General features: G+C 39.8%; 1 protein-coding gene across 2 annotated transcripts in view; it reads left to right on the plus strand.

Moving 5' to 3' along the window:
* The window catches only part of FAM91A1 (family with sequence similarity 91 member A1), a 55471-nt gene that overhangs the window by 22768 nt on the left and 15538 nt on the right, over positions 1-17165 (plus strand). For both annotated transcript variants that reach the window (XM_034763573.1, XM_034763574.1), the window contains exons 9-20: positions 1158-1264; positions 2417-2455; positions 2607-2719; positions 4458-4576; positions 5055-5167; positions 5441-5527; positions 6504-6636; positions 8932-9080; positions 10714-10848; positions 12667-12780; positions 14677-14749; positions 16916-17065. In XM_034763573.1, the coding sequence (XP_034619464.1) occupies positions 1158-1264; positions 2417-2455; positions 2607-2719; positions 4458-4576; positions 5055-5167; positions 5441-5527; positions 6504-6636; positions 8932-9080; positions 10714-10848; positions 12667-12780; positions 14677-14749; positions 16916-17065 (1332 nt within the window). The remainder of the gene's footprint in view (positions 1-1157; positions 1265-2416; positions 2456-2606; positions 2720-4457; positions 4577-5054; positions 5168-5440; positions 5528-6503; positions 6637-8931; positions 9081-10713; positions 10849-12666; positions 12781-14676; positions 14750-16915; positions 17066-17165) is intronic.

Raw genomic sequence — 17165 nt, forward strand, 5'->3', positions numbered from 1 at the left:
ATGTTTTCGTGGGAAGAGATTCATTCCAGATAACTTAAGTTTCCTTTTTTTTGGGTGCTGCTTGTCTTTTTCTATTAAAGTGATCTATTTAAACATAACACAAAGATGGTTGAAAACTCTTCTTGTTTATTGAATGGCTTTCCAACTTGCTGCTAAAATTTTGTCCTTTATCCTTATTAGTATTTATTTATTTTCAACTTATATTTCTATCTGAAGTAATAAAGCTGCTTTTAACATATGTGGAGATGAAGACATTTAAGTATAATTTAAACAATTGTCCTTGTTTCGGTGTATCTGCAGTTAACATGGATACTATAACTGTACAAACTTAACCATATTAAAAAAAAGTCTTTTCTTTCTGATTCAGTTAATATTCATAGTACTGGTTGCTTATTCACTTCCATCATTCATGCCTCTATCACCTCAACATTTGATTACTGTAATGTGCTGTACTTTAGGACCATGTGGAAACTTGAGCTTCTGCAGAATGTGGCTGTCCACTGGATAAAGGGTGCAACATGCAGGGAGCAATTACTATTATTCTGAGTGCTGCACTAGCTCCCAAGATATTTGGGATGGAATTTCAAGGGCAAGATTTAATTGTGTTTGGTTTAAGTGGTTTGGGACCTGGTTACAGTGGGACCACCTCGCGCTGCTACAGCTTAGACCTGGCAAGACACTTAAGCTGTAGCTGGGTCCTCAACTCTTTCCAGACATATGAACCATTCAGAAATGCTACAAAGCTAGTCTCTTTCATAGACCTTTTAAGTAGGCTGGGAGTTTTTACAGGTGGATGGGCTGGTGACTGACTGCAGGATGATTTAGGTGGGGTCTTATGATACAGCTGGGCAGAATGGCTTTAGCTGTTATGGGAGAATATATCATTAGAAAATAGCTGAATGCAAATATTTCATAGAATGATTTTAGATTTTGTACTGTGTTTAAGTTTTGGGAGGTGTGTAAAGTTGGAAAGGCACCAGAGAAATTGAATGAATAAATCTGAACTTGGAGGGAAAATACTGTAAATTACCCCGTAGTCTGAACTAGAATAAAGTTTAGTTTGGTTATTTAAAAAAAATCTTTCAGCTTTTAAGCAGTCAAAATATTCTGAAAACTTAAAGCTTTTAAACCATAGTATTAAAAATAATTCTTTCCAGTGCCTCCACTTGAAGGTTTTGTAATGAACAGACTGCAAGGTGATTACTTTGAAACTCTTCTCTACAAGATATTTGTTTCAATAGATGAACACACTAATGTGGCAGAGGTAAGTAACGCTTAGTTTGTTTCTGCATCAGGGAGGTGAGGGAAACTGGAAGGGCCAAGAAACAGGCTGGTCAAATACTTGAAAGGCAGTTAGGGAGAAATGCATTTCCTCTTGTCAGTGTCCATCTCCACAGCCATATGACGGTATGTAGCTTTCCAGAGATGAGTCTAGGGATAAGAGATTTGAAACAATATTCATTGCTTTATGGAATGTACTAGTTGCTTTTGATTAAAATATTAAAAAGCACACAACGTTTTATTTTTTCATAAATAGTACTACCTTTCCCCTGGCAAAAAGAGCAGTGCATAGGAACAACATGGGGTGGGAGTTTTAGTGAACAATCCTTGCAAATAGTTAATATTCATAATACTGGTTGCTTATTTACTTTGTTGTCTCTTCTTAGAGGTGCATTTTCACTTTGGAAAAGTGATTGCAAAAAGGCATTGTGGGGTTCCTGAGGGCCAAGCTGAGTTCTTCAATCTTTTATAATAAAGATTCTGCAGGCCGAATTATGTCCTTCGTTCAGGGCATATACAACTCTATTGCCTTAAGTGGGTTTGCCCACGGGTAACTTATAGATTAAACCTGTGATTGGAACTTAGTTGATGATGCACAAGAAAAAATGGAACCCAGCTTCCCCCTCTCATAGTTGGATTGATTCTGTTGTGTTAACAGGAGTAAAAAGTATTAAATTTTTATCTTCGTCACCAAAGTGAATGGATGGGACAGTGAAAGCCCGGGGAGTAGATTTTACATGGTCCCTTCTCAAAACAGAATCAGGTTGTAAGACTAGGCCTGATTCTCCAATGCCCTGTGTACTCATTTACTGTGTATAGTGGGTGTAAAATGCTTCAATAAATTAATTGAAATGATAACATTTTACATCCACTTTGCATGTAGTCTACCCTGGTGTAAATGACTGCACAAGGAGTAACACAGTGGAGTATTTGATCCTGAATCTCTTGCTACTCAAGGAAGGGTGTATTGGACTAAGGTTTCAGCATTTCTTTTCCTTTCTCTTAACCACTTGTGAAATGACAATAGATTGTACAACTTGTACTAGAAAAGGTGTTCTTGGCTAGTAGCAAATGAGTCCTGGAATCACTTATCAATTATTCTTATTTTGTCTCTTATCTGTTTCCTATTTTTCAGCTTGCAAATGTTCTAGAGATAGACTTATCACTGGTGAAGGTATGTCTGAATAGTACATCAAAGCATCTAATTGTCCAAAGTGAAAATCCTCCAATGTTTTACTACATGGCTTCTTAAATAGATACTAAAACTACGTTGTGAAACTTACCAGTTTTTTATTGATCTCTTGTGTGTCTTTTTGTCTCTTCAGAATGCTGTGTCCATGTATTGTCGATTGGGTTTTGCCCACAAAAAAGGCCAAGTAATGAATCTGGAAAATCTTCATTCATCATGGAGGAACATTCCTTCTATAAATCGACTGAAGTAGGTATCTTGCCACGTTTCTTGAGCTACTTGGAAAGTATAGTTTTGACTACAGAGCTGGGAGGTGGTACATTCTAAATCAGGGGTCTCAAACACGTGGCCCGCGAGCCCCTCGCAGCCCCACTGCCCTCCTCCAGTGTTTACCTAGAATGGCTCCGGCCGGACGTGCACCAGGGGCAGGGCAGGCTCCCTGCCTGCCCTGCCCCGCGCTGCTCTGGGAAGAAGCTGGAACGTGGGGCAGAGGGGCTGTGTGTTGCTGTTGCTTCAGGCAGCGCCCCCAGAAGCTCCAATTGGCTGGGAACGGGGAACTGCGGCCAATGGGAGCTGCGGGGGGCGGTGCCTGAAGCAACAGCAACACACAGCCCCTAGCAGCACGGGGGCAGGGCAGACAGGCAGGCAGGGAGCCTGCCCTGCCCTGCCCCCGGTACGCTCCGGGCCAGATCCTGCCCCCCGAACTCCTCCTGTAGCCGAACCACCTGCCCTGAGACCCCTGCCGCACCCTGCACCCCGACCTCCTGCCCTGAACCCCCTGCCTTACCCCGCACCCCTCCTGCATCCCAACCCACTGCCCTGAGCCCCATGCCGCACCCCTCCTGCACCCCAACCCCCTGCCGTACCCTGCACCCTGACCCCTGTCCTGAGCCCCCTGCCACACCCTGACCCCCTGCCCTGAACCCCCTGCCTCACCCCGCACCCCTCCTGCATCCTAACCCCCTGCCCTGAGCCCCCTGCCGCACCCTGACTCCTTGCTGTACCCCTCACCCCTCCTGCACCCCACACCCCAACTCCCTGCCCTGAGCCCCCGCCACACCCTACACCCCTCCTGCACCCCCTGGGAGCAGGGAGGGGGCAGAGTTGGGGTGGGGATTTCAGGGAAGGGGTTGGAATGGGGGCAGGGAAGGGGTGGGAAGAGGCGGGGCAGGGGCGGGGGCTCATGGAAGGGGTGGAGTGGGGGCGGGGCCGAGGGCGGCAGGGGGGAGGTGTCAGTAATGTGGCCCTCAGGCCAATGTACTAGTCCTCATGTGACCCTCATGGTCATTTGAGTTTGAAACCCCTGTTCTAAATTCTACCCTTGATTCTGGCACTGTGATTCCCTTTGTGGTCCTGGCAATAATTTAATTATTTTCCTTCATTTTCTATATATAAAATGAGAATAACATATATGTAGCTCTTGGGTATATGTGAGGGTTATTGGTGGTAAAATTCGCTGATAGGTGCTGCAAATAATATTTTAAGTGTTGGCATTTTGGTTTAGAATACTTAGTCTGTGTTTCAAAACCAAGAAGTATGTACTTGCTTTAATGTTTTATGGCTGTGAATTTGTAATTATTCTGTATTTTGATTTGTGTCTTTAGAACTTTAAGATTCTTTCCTGATTTTAAAAACTAAAAGTAGTCGTTTCCATGGTAGTACCATGACAGCCTATCTCAATGCGGCTGGTGGTGTGTGTACTTGTAATCGGCGGTGCATTTCTGTGGTTGGCAAGACACCTTGAAGTACTTGGGCATTCTTATTATCAAGAAATAAATAAAACCTGTTTGAACTTTTTTGTAGTCATCAGTTGAAGAATTCAGACCTCTGGCTGAGGGATAGTTTGAGGGCAGGAGCTGGATCAACAGATAGGCATTCTACATTGGTGTGAAATGTTTAATCTCGCTTTGATAGGACCATGAGATTAGCAGGCAGAGCTGCTGCCATGGTGCTACAGTGATAATAGATACAGACTTTATGTTAATAGGAGTACTTTGGATCCGCAAAAGATGCTGCTTTCATGGGAAAGTGGGGAAAACAGGACTCTTGTACAGGAAGCGTGTTCATCAGCTACAGATACTGACACCAACAGTCAAGATGATCCAGGTTAGCACCTATATTGAATTGATACATTACCATCAATTAGTTAATGTTTGTAAAATGCCTTGAGGTTATAAATGCTAAGTATTCATAGACCCAACCAGAATATGTAGAGAGAGAGGCAGATCGTGGAAATACATTGAGTTATTTTCCCACTTTTTATTCTTGTTGCATCTCCCCACCTCCCCCATCTCAAAAAAGTGCTGTTTTAACCAATCTGTATTATGAATGTTAGTAGAATTTTTCCTGAATGAAAATAAAATTACTGCAAAATTAAATTTTTAATTTGATGAGAGTTATATAGTGTTGCAATAATAGCAAGGAAATATGCATAAGACTCAGTATGGCATAGTGTGGGCTTTATGCTTTATTTGTTTAGTTCATACGTAGCTCTAGTTCTATGATTTTAAGGCTTGCTTAAAGAAAATGTCTTTATTCTTAAATAAAAGAAATAAAATTACAAATTCTTTCTTTGTTTTATTAGCTGACACAGCCAGCGTGAGCAGCTTGAGTCTGTCTAGTGGACACACAAAGCGTATTGCCTTCCTGTTTGATTCAACTCTCACTGCCTTTCTAATGATGGGGAATCTTTCACCAGTATGTCAGATTGTTCAGTTTGTCTATGTGAAGATCAAATGTGTAGAAAACATTTTAAGTCTTGGTTTTTAGTATAATGCAGCTCTGATGATTTTAGAACCTTTTGTTTCAATTGTTTAGCAACTTTAATGATCATTTGTTTAAGCAAATTTTGTCATGTTTTTGTAAAATAAAATATGTTAAATCTCCTACTCACCGAGATAAGAATCTGTGAAATTTATATTGTGAATATAAAAATCTTCTATACAATATATTTGGATTATATTGTTGCAGAACTTGAAAAGTCATGCAGTAACTATGTTTGAAGTTGGAAAATTATCAGATGAGTCTCTGGACAGTTTTCTTGTGGAACTTGAAAAGGTAACTCTCTTGTGTACAGTGTAAAGTTTTTCAGAGCTTAAGATGTTTCTGTGTGTGTGTGTGTGTGTGTGTTTTACACTATCAGTATTTGATATGTATTTTTGGTCTTGTGTTTTTGATTTAGGATATGTTACCCCTCTTTGTACATAATAATATTGGTAGGAACACATGTTCCATTAAAATGGAGACTATCCTGTATGTCTGTGCCAGTAATGACTGGTTTTTTTTTTTTTTTAAGGCCACATTATCAGAAGTGCATGTATAAAAGTGCAATCGCTAAGTGAAGATAGCAAATACACTAAACCTCACAAACCCTTGTGTGCATGCATCTGTAGATACATGTGCACACAACCACTAACTTGTGTGCTAGCATTGGTTTTTTGTGTGCTGGATTTGGGTATCTCAAAAATGTGCATACACTTTTGCATGCACATGCTTTTGAAACTTGATCATTAAAGATTGGAAGTTGCAAACCATAATTTTCCAGATCTGTTGTTTTAAAATTTAATTTTTTTAAACCTTTAGATCTTATATCTATCATATTTTTAAACAAACCAACTAATTTCTTAAGATGACTGTACAGTTGTATACTTGTACATTTTTTTTTCTGTAATTGCTATGACGTTATTATAGCATCCTTTCACAGAAGCCCCTTAAGTGGTAAGTTTTATATTGAACAATGATGATACAATACAACTGAAGTTGTTTGATATATTTTTTTGGGATTCCTCTCCTTCCCCCAGTTTTAATGTCACGCTAATATACTTAACATTACAGTATTTGACAAGCTTTGCCAGCTTTCACTTAACCTGATGGTTGCTTGCTGTAGATCATTCTTGCTGAAAAACTTCAATGCATTGCACCTTTTAAATGCTGACTGTAGAATGTTTGTAATAACTTCTTAATCTAGTATTTGTGGAACTGGTATTTAGAGAAACAGTATACAACATACACATTCATATTATTTTTTGTTTAGGTTCAAAGCACAGGTGAAGGGGAGGCACAGAGATACTTTGATCATGCACTTACTTTGAGAAACACAATACTGTTTTTGCGGCATAACAAGGACCTAGTAGCACAAGCTGCACAACCTGAACATCCAAATAATGGTACAGTGAAAGTTACTGTTTTGGGAAAACTGTCCAATCTCTCGGAGTTAAGTTTGTTTATCATGTGTTCTCTTTAAAAAGAGTTTTCTCACTAAGTGCCCTTTCTGAATGGGTGTTTTCCTGAAATTGGGTCTTACAGTCCACTCCTGCCTGTTTTGAGCCTCCGGTGATCCATCCTTGTCACATTTGACACATCAGTCACTTACATGGCAGTAGATTGGTGTTTGAAACACTAGATTGATTTCACTGCAAGACCAAGGACAAACTGGGCCGGTGTGGGAGGGAGCTGGTTCCAAACCACAAACATTCAAGGGTAGTAAAGGAGGAATATTTCTGCATGACTAAATGTATTAAGTGGAGATATTTCAAAGGCACAGAGGGGAGTTCGGCACAACTCTCCATTGCCCCCACCCCTCTCACACACACAGGTGCTGAATGCCTAGTTGCCATTTATGCCTGTGAAAATCCCCCTCCCCTCAAAAAAATTCCAAACATGCTTCACTGCAAAAATGCATCGTCAAGATGAGCCCCCAAAACTTTTTTCTTGCTGCTAGTTCAGTATCTCTGTGGGCCTGAAATATACCCCAAATTTAGAGAAGTATAACTTATACCTCACTGCCTACTTGACCATATGAAGAAAAGTTTCCTACTCAGTGAATTACAAGATTCAATATCTAATATTAAAGAAAAATGGTTGCCTGTTCTTCAAGGTGTGGGTGCAGACATGTATTCCACTCAGATGTGAGTGCGTGACCAATGCACCGAAGCCAAAGAACTTTGCCTAGCTGTACCCACAGAGGTGGTACTTGTGCCCTATGGCCATTAGCCCCTCCCCTGGCAACCTACCCCTCCATAGTTCCATCCCACCGAATGTCAAGAGCAGAGACTTCGATGCACAGGGAAGGGAGTGTGGGTTGTGAAATACAAGTCTGAAATACATCTCAAAGAACAACACTTACAGAACTGAAAAGTAGCCATTTTTTGTCGTCAGTGGTTGTAGATGTGTATTCCACTCAGGCAACTCACAAGCAGTAATCAGAGGTAGGCCTTGAAGACTATTTAAATAATGATTGTAGCACTGCCTTCACAAAGTTTGTATCTGACAGAGATGCTGCAGTAACTAAATAATGTTTGGTAAAAGTACAGAACCCCATATCACAGCCCGACAAATATCCAATATTGAAACATTGCTGAAAAATGCAATTGATAACACTTGGGCTCTCATCAAATGAGCCCATAATGACTGTGGGGATGCAGACTGTGCTACTCCATAAGCTGTAGTAATGCAGGAAGTTATCCATCTGGAAATAATCTCCACAGAAACCACCTGATCCTTCATTCAATCCGCACAGGAAATAAGAAGTCAAGGAAATGTCCGAAAAGGCTGTCCTCTCTAGGTAAAATGCCAAGCACAGTCTCACATCCAACATGTGAAGTCATTGTTCATGTGCATTTGAATGCAGTTTAGGAAAGAACACTGGGAGGGGCTAATGGCCATAGGGCACAAGTACCACCTCTGTGGGTACAGCTAGGCAAAGTTCTTTGGCTTCGGTGCATTGGTCACGCACTCACATCTGAGTGGAATACATGTCTGCACCCACACCTTGAAGAACAGGCAACCATTTTTCTTTAATATTAGATATTGAATCTTGTAATTCACTGAGTAGGAAACTTTTCTTCATATGGTCAAGTAGGCAGTGAGGTATAAGTTATACTTCTCTATCAGAGACCAAGTTGGCATAGATTTGAAATACTGTTTTGTAGTAGTTAAGTAGTACATCAGTATGTCAGGGTATTCTTGAATACTTCCAGGATTCCAGGTGCTTGACATTAATCCTTTGCTGGCCAAAACATTGGCATTGGCCATCTCCGCAGCATTGAGTAAAAAGCAATATAGCAGCTAGTTCTTTATGTATTCCATTTTCTCTGGCCTATGTTTTTGCTCCCGAGCAAAGCAGATGCCAATTTAACTTTATATTTTAATGGTTTTGTTATAAAACATCTTCTAGAACATAGTCATGAAAATACCTGATTAAGATGTTGAGTTAGCTTAAACAGTCAAAAGCCAAGCTGCTTAATGTTAAAAGTTCAACTCTGAAAAACAGGTCTGTAAAAATAGTGTATCTCCGTATTCTAGTGACAGACTAGACTCTTCTACTTTCAGCCTGAGGAACCAACATATCTCAGGGAAAGAACTGGATTATTTTCTGATTCATATGTTGTTAGAATTGTTACTGGTTGTGTATGTTCCTTTTCTAGCTGTATTCAAAGTGTCTTTTGATGCTGTTAATGTAGGTTTTCCTTTGGATCTCTTACGATGTGAGAGTTTGTTGGGCTTGGATCCTGCAACTTGCAGTAGAGTTCTAAACAAAAACTATACGCTACTTGTCTCCATGGCGCCACTCACCAATGAAATTCGACCCATCAGCAGCTGTACCCCCCAGGTGAAAATCCGCTTTGAAAGGAATCTGAGTCTGTGATATTATTGCACTTCATTTTTGAAATAATACTTTTAACAAAAAGGCAGTTTTCTTTGGCTCTTTTTCATAGAAAGTACCTTCATTAGAATTTTTGCTCTAAATGATTTGCACGTAAAACAGTATTATTATATTACAGTTGTTTCATGAAAATCAGAATTTAGTGATGTATAATGTGCATATTTATTATTAAGCTGAATTTATTTACTAAATATCTGCATGGTAATTATCTCTCTAGTTAAAAAGTTCTGTGACAGATGTTCCCATATATAATTCAAAATGTTACATATAACATATATATATAACATTTTGAATTCATGTTCTTAGAACTTCCTTACTATGAGCCCTTTGGATATAAAGTCTTCTAATCTCTTATCAGTGTAAACGCCAGGAAACAAAATAGATATTTTGCATCTTCCAGAAGAGAGACTATTTTAGAACCTACTTCACTACCCTGTACTCCTGTTGAGTAGCACATAGTAAGGTACTGCGCCATAACAATAAGGGTGGTGTAATAAAGCCCTTAATTTATTCTCTAAAGTACCACACTCTATTCCGGCTGTCTCCTTTATCCGCACTTCCCAGGCATGCACGGCCCTTCTGCACGAGCCCCAGCCACCTGGAGCTGACAGCATGAGCTCATTTAAAAAAGAAAAGAAAAAGGAAAACAGCGTTGCCTCCTTTGACGCATACCTGCACCTCCCTTGGGAGGCTCACCCCATAGTTTGAGAACTGCTGGCTTAGAGCATCTTTATTAAAGTGCTACAGTGTTTTATGTGTTGACTTGCCCTCACGTGATTCATTCTGTCAATGTTTCCCAAATGCTGGGGCATCTCCCCCTGCGGGTGCCTGAAGAACTAAGTGCGGGGAAGGTGTAAGAAGACTTGTCATGTGTTCTCCAGGTTATCAGCTTTCATTAAAAATAAATAACTAAAACAACCCTGAATGGTAAATAAACTAAGATGGATACGCCTTTCACAACGTATGCCAGAGCTGTGGGAGAAGGGGTGCCATAGGCTTAATTTTCCAGAAGGGGGATCAGCTTTCAAAAATTTAGGAAAATGACATTATTTAATCCTCTGTGAAGCTACTGTATCTTGCTTCCTGAGTTTATTTACTTAGTGTATTACTTAGCTTCACATATCAGATCTCTGCAGTGAAAGTTAGAATAGCAAAACATACTGTGCAGTATAAATTAAAAGGGAAAGTAATGTCAACAACTTGGTAACCAAATTCTATAAAACAGCTTGTTTACAGCATTGTGTTTGAGCAAGTGTCCAATAGCTGTGCATGTACTGTACCTTTAGCAAACTTTAACAAATCTAGCTTTCAAGCAAGAGTGTCCTTCCCATCTTTTGTTATACCCAGGGAATGAAGGGACAGGTGAGTTTGAAGTTTAAAACTAGGATTCACCATGTAATAATGAGGTGTTGCAGCTACTGGCCATGAGGTCAGTCCCATCTGCCCATAAGGGTTACGGTTTAAGTGTACTAAACTGTAGTAAAATAACAAAGTTCTGCAGTTTTTTCCTAACCTATAATTGTACTTGTATTAGTTGCAATTCAAATGATGCTTTATCTTTTGATTAATCTTTCTTCAGCATATTGGACCAGCTATACCAGAAGTTAGTTCAGTTTGGTTCAAATTGTATATTTACCATATTACTGGTCAAGGACCACCATCCCTATTGCTATCTAAAGGGACAAGGCTTAGAAAACTTCCAGATATTTTTCAGGTACGTTTTTGTATGCCCCCCCCCCCCCCCCCCCCTCCAAAATGGAATCTGAATTTTCTCCCAACAAGGGAACTGTTCATTGCTTCTGTTGTGGTTTGTATCAATGTCATTCCAGCAAACTTGATGCTACTTCCCCCAGCTTTAATTTAATGCATCATACTGGAGTTCCTCTTAGTATGAAGTAAACACTTTAGATGATGGTGGTGGTTGTTCAGGAGTACTATCTGGACACATAAGTCTTCTGCTACTGCAGCCTCCTATGAGGAGCAAGCATATCTTTGCTAAGAAAGATTAGGCTTCTACCCCAGAGTGCAAAGATTCTACCTTAGGGAATCAGATCTCTCTTCTTTCTTCATCCCCCAAACAAAACAAAATAAAAATCTCACACGCGCACTTCTCTCAAAGTTCGAGAAGATGGTTCAGACTATCACCTTTATTCTGGAGACTGTTCGGGTCCTAGAACAGAGATTTTTTTGAAGCACCTGGAGATGTCTTCTGCAATTAGGATGACTGTGTTCATACTGCTTTGGATTGACTAAAGGAGCTTTGGCAGTTTTCTCCTGCCATTTTGTCCTTGTCAAAGATGTTAAATGGAAAACACAATCCTGGTGGTGGAAGTTGCAACGGCCAAGGCAAACTTGGCTGAACTAAAATTATAGCATCTCCTCCTGGTCAAATATCAATTTAAACTGAGGAACAGGACTACATATTCGTCTCCCTTCCCAAAGAGAATTGAGACATTTAAGAAACTGACCTTGTGCGTGAGTGGAGATAGACAGAGAGATGCATGCATGCTTTGATGTAGCAACAGTTTCTGGCATCAGTGTTTGTAGACATCAGGAATGAAAACACAGAGATCTTGTTTTGCTCCATCTCCCTCATTTTATATTCCTATTTTTTGTTTTAAAATTGGCATGAGGAAAAGTCATGTCTCAAAAATAAAGTAATAAAAGTTCAGGTGAGTGTGGATTCCCAGTCCACAAAGAGGTTCTATAATACTAACAAACTGGATCTTGATTCTAGTTGTGAGGCCTAACCCAAAGCTTTAATACTTAGCAAATGTGTGGTGATTTTTTTGTTTATATGTAGCTGCCTTGTAAATTTCCTTATGGAATCAGATTTAAGGTTTGCTGACATAGCAGACTTTCCTTGTACCAAAAATTCTCAAGTTCTGTACCAATAAATTTTTTCTTGGGACATCTTATCCATCTGCACATCCTTTTTTGTTACCATGCAAAAATGTTGTTGGTCATGTTTCCACTTTTGCTTGTTGCAGTGTTATTTTGTTAAAAATATACATTTTTTATCAGGAGACATTCCTCGGACTTTTTAATCTTCCGAAACAAGGCTCTGTCACAACCATATCTTTAGAGAAGAGGAAGGTGCTTCCATGTAATTATTTTTCTCTGAAGATATACTCCACATTGATAGAACACCACTGTCATTCTGACAAATTTCTGGCAAATTTAAAGTTTCTCACCACATATTCTTACCTTCCAAATTTATATGAGAATATTTTCATCTCCCCTTCTCAAGGAACATTGTGGTATCTGCACATTGCTGCAAAGACTTGTGACAGATATATCCTGTTCGTACTAGCATGTTAGGAAACTCCAAACCTCTCAATTCTGCCTCCATCACTAGCAGGAGCATGGGAATAAAAGTGATGTTATGACACAATATAAGATGGTATGTTACTGAAAATACTGGCAGTAATTTCCTAATTGTAACACTTTACTATTAGCCTAATGATTTAGCTTTTCACTTTTATATACTTGAACAATCAATTACTACTGCTTTTTATTTTGTTTCTTTTAGGGTTATGATCGCTTACTAATAACATCTTGGGGTCACGACCCAGGAGTAGTCCTAACTTCGAACGTATTGACAATGTTGAATGATGCTTTAACACATTCTGCCGTTCTAATTCAGGTATTTTATACGAATATGATAAAATGTACTTAATTTCAGTAAAAAATTTTCTTGTATGTAATGTAAGAGGTGGCTGAATGAAACTGGAAAAAATTGACATTTTTTCAAAACTTTTTTTTTTTTTTTTCTTTCAAAAATTTATAACTTAGAAAATTTTTTACTGGCTTTATTGTGTAGTTTGTATATTACTGTGTCACTAAAATGTTGAACCAAAACCGTTGTGTGATTCATATACAGTTATATGGATTAAAATGTAATCCTTGTATTAAAATGTAGTCAACAAGTATGGGATGCATCACGATTGTGCTTTGTAGATGCCTGTTTTTTCAAGTTCTATACTAAATTTTTTTTTTATTGATTTGAAATTCTTTCTGATCATATAATATTTGTATCTTAGTACAATTTTGTACTAACTTTTAGGGTGTTTTTGTACTCTTGCACAACTTTTTGTTCACTGACTTTCCTGCAAACTGTATCCCAGACTCTTTGCTTATTATTTTAATTGTATTAACTCTGGAAAGGAGGATAAGTTAAGCAACTTTAACAAAGAAAAGAGGTTTTCAGGTGAGATGGATGTGATGAGGTAGATATATGAAGGTTATTCAGATGTCAGGAGAGGCATATGAGAAGCACAGGCACGAGAACTAGGGATGCGGCAGGTGCTGCAGCACACCCAGGTTTCACTGTGAAAAGTTTGCTGATGCTGTCAGAAGGAAGCTAGCATTATTTCATGATTCTTGAGGATCCCATGTGGTGTGAGTGGGAATTGTATTTTTTTTTCATTGCTTTTGAGTGCACATGGTTTGCAGTTTCATTAGATGGATTTCAGCACCCCCACTATAAAAAGTGTTCCAGCGTAACTGATGAGAAGGCTTTTGAACCAAGGCTCCTGGACATCTGGGACTTGGGGAGGCCAAAAGAGAGGTGCAGAATTGAAGATGAGGCCATAGACAAGGGTTTTGGCATAAGTGGGGCTAAGAAAGTGATGTACCTGAGCAATATTGCAAAGTGGTGAGATGCAGATTCACAGGTGTAAGAGATGTGAGAAGGCAGTTTCAAGGTGAAGGAAAATACTAAGGATTATAGGCCAAGATGGTGTGTGATGAGAGGTAGTTCTGTTTGAAAATGTTCTCATCTAAGAAAAACACCTCTTGAGAGACTACTTGGTATTTAGGTCTTGTATCTAAATCAAAAACAGCTAAACATAGTTCACTCTTGCTTTTGGTGTGAAGAGCATTTCTGTGGCTCTTCATAAACATCTGAAATGAAGGGTTCTTTAATGAAATTACTGACATTAACTACTACATCAGGTTTTTTAAAAAAATATAGGTATATCTATCTTTAACGTTTTAGTAAAATAAATACCATAGTATGATGTGTATGAATCCTTTTTTGTCTTTCACTGGTTTAGCTAAAATCTTTGAGATATAGAAAACAACTGAAAGAAAAAGTAATAATTCAAATAAGTGAGCATTTAGGATTATATTAAATAACTTTCATATTGTATATACCACCAAATGCTTCACCTGTAAGAGCCTCAGTGAAAAAAAAAAGCACTTACTTGAGCATTTCTATGGATGAGGGTCTCCATGCTGTGATGCCATTTTGAAACTGACAATGACGCTAAACTTTGTAGTTATGATTAGTAAAACACAAAGCTAACTGTTCCTCTTTTACTACATTTTAACTCTGAGTTGCTTACATCAATATTGGTTTAAAATTACTAACCACAATCTTCAGTATATAAACGTCTTATCTGATCTACTTGTTTGTTATATTAGCGTTACCAATTTGGCCTTTCTTAAACAGAAGAGAACAAATTGAACTAAGAAATCAATGCAAGCTCTAGTAGTATATATGGATTTCTTTCCCTGATTTTAATTTCTTGGTGTTCAGGGACATGGCATGCACGGAATGGGGGAAACTATGCATATTCCTTTCCCATTTGAGGAAGCAGAACAGCAAGGAGGTAACTGTCTTTAATGTGAATTCTGCACCAAAGACTTCAGTGCTATTGTACAATTACCTTGTATGGCGAGGCTAAACTAAATATATTAATGCCCACTTTCTAATAGCAGAGGATTACAGTGTTACTAGCTATTGATTAAAGTTGGAAGAGAAAATTGAAGGGATCCTTACATAGTGTCCACAGGGTGCTGCTGTAAATGTAGAGGAAGATGGTCTTAGTGTGACCATTACTCCAACTTCCAATTAATTTACTGTCCCTCTTTCTTTCCCTGCATAAACTCACTGGGACGACACCAGCTTTTATTGCCCATCATTGCTTGTACATGCACCTCCTTGCTGCTCTTTGTGTCGCATGCAAGTTTATTGAAAAAACTTTTAAATCTACCTTATTCTCCACAAGACTCATCACTGCTGTGATGCCAGATGAAACACTGCCTGATGAAAACATCTAGGCAGTTGGTGAGCTCCTAATTGTGCATTCAGCTAAACTATCTTGACTATTACTCTGGGGCATAACTGTAAAACAGAAAATAAAAAATGGAACACAGGTATTTTTTTTTGTTTTGTTTTTTAAAAAGCTCCAAGTTAATGATGTCCCTTTTAAATTTCCTAATCTTCACTTTCAAGGTCTGCACAAGCACAATTTGCTTTTAGTGAAGCAGAAATTTACTGATTGTGACGTGCTTCTTAAACTTATTTTAGTCAATCATTTTGAAGATAAAAGGGGGTGGAGAGGAAGATGATGGTCATGTACAGTAGAACCTCAAAGATACAAACACCAGAATTACGGACTTTCCGGTCAACCGGATACCCTGTGGAACGAGAAGTAGTCAGACAGACAGCAAATACTTTACTGCCTTGGGGCTCTAGCTCTGGGTCTCAGGACTTCAGTCCCACAACACTGTACCCAGCTTCTGCCCTGTGGGGGGTGCTGGGCTCGGGGCTTCAGCCCCACAGGGAAGTGCTAGTTTGAGCCCAAGCACCTCCTCCCACCCCCCGCAGGCAGAAGCCAGGAACAGAGCCATGGGGCTGAAGCCCTGGCGTCCCTCCTGGGGCAGAAGCCCTGAATCCTGGTGCCCCCTGCGAGGCTGAAACAGGGAGCGGAGCCGCAGGGCTGAAGCCACGAGCCCCTGCGCTCCCTCCAGGTCTAAAGCCCTGAGCCCTGGTGCTCCTGAAGGTCAGAAGCTTTGACACACACCCCTAAGGCTGCAGCCCCAATCCCCCACCCCTCCCAGTGGCTGAAGTCCTTAACATCTTGTTCAGTGTTACGGACAACCTCCATTCCCAAGGTGTCTGTAACTATGAGGTTCTACTGTACTTCCAAGCTGAGCTCTCTCTGTACAAAGTATGAGATTTAACACCTGAAACTGTAAATTGGTGCTGGACAAAATACAAACCAACATAAACCTTATCCATTAGTTTCCTGACTGAGTCTAAATCCAGTTTATTTGTTTATGTTTACAATGAGCTATTTCCTACATTCACTTCTCCTCCTGTTGGTCTTTGGCAAAGTGGCCCACATCCTTTCACCTTTATCCTCAGGTGAAAAGTTTTGAGCTGAAAGCCAGAAGGGTCTTTCTCACTTCCCCCCCTCATTCTGGCATCAACAGCTGGATGTCAAAACCCAGTAGTTCCTCCGTGACCAGACTCAAAACCTGGGAGCACTGCAGTATTATCTTGTGAGTCATAATGTACAGTACCTCACATAAACTCTGGGCCAAAGTACTGTGGAAGATCCAGATTGCAGCTTAGTGGAAGAGATGGACATCAGTGAGGCCCAACATTGAAATTGCTGTACTCTGCCATCTAGCTGAAGGGTGTGTGTGTTGTGTGTGTGTGTGTGTGTGTGTGTGCGCGCGGAAAATGGCTCCCACTAATTCTTGCATCCTCTCGTCCCTCCTTGCCACTTTATCTTAAGGTACTATGTTGTTTTTGGAATGGGGAAGAAGGAGGTATCCATTTACCTAATTTCCCATACCATACCCACCATCATGATATCTGAACCTAGGAGCTACAGAAGGAAGGGAAATCTCCAAATGCCTAAATGAACTGCCATCAATAGTCTACCCCTGACTTCCTGGATATTAACTGTAGTGGTGCTCTGGTTGCTCTACTACTTTCTTGCAGTGAAGCAAAGGCAAACTTGTGTACTTTTTCTCTCTGCTAGACTTCTCTCGTGTGAATATGGGCGTTCATAAAGCATTGAGAATATTAAGTGATAAAGTGGATTTGCAGCATTTTTGTGGATATGTTACCATGTTGAATCCTTCCAGTCGACACACAAACAGAAAGCTCAGTGATGCTTCTGATGGAAAAGGTTAGTCAGCAGTGAAGACTATTTGTCTTTGGTGGTCAATGTCTTTGAATTCATGTGCCCTCTTTTAAACAAAAAACAAGGTGTATAAATTTATTGTGTA

Source organism: Trachemys scripta, chromosome 2, assembly GCF_013100865.1.
Source record: "Trachemys scripta elegans isolate TJP31775 chromosome 2, CAS_Tse_1.0, whole genome shotgun sequence".
NCBI lineage: Eukaryota > Metazoa > Chordata > Testudines > Emydidae > Trachemys > Trachemys scripta.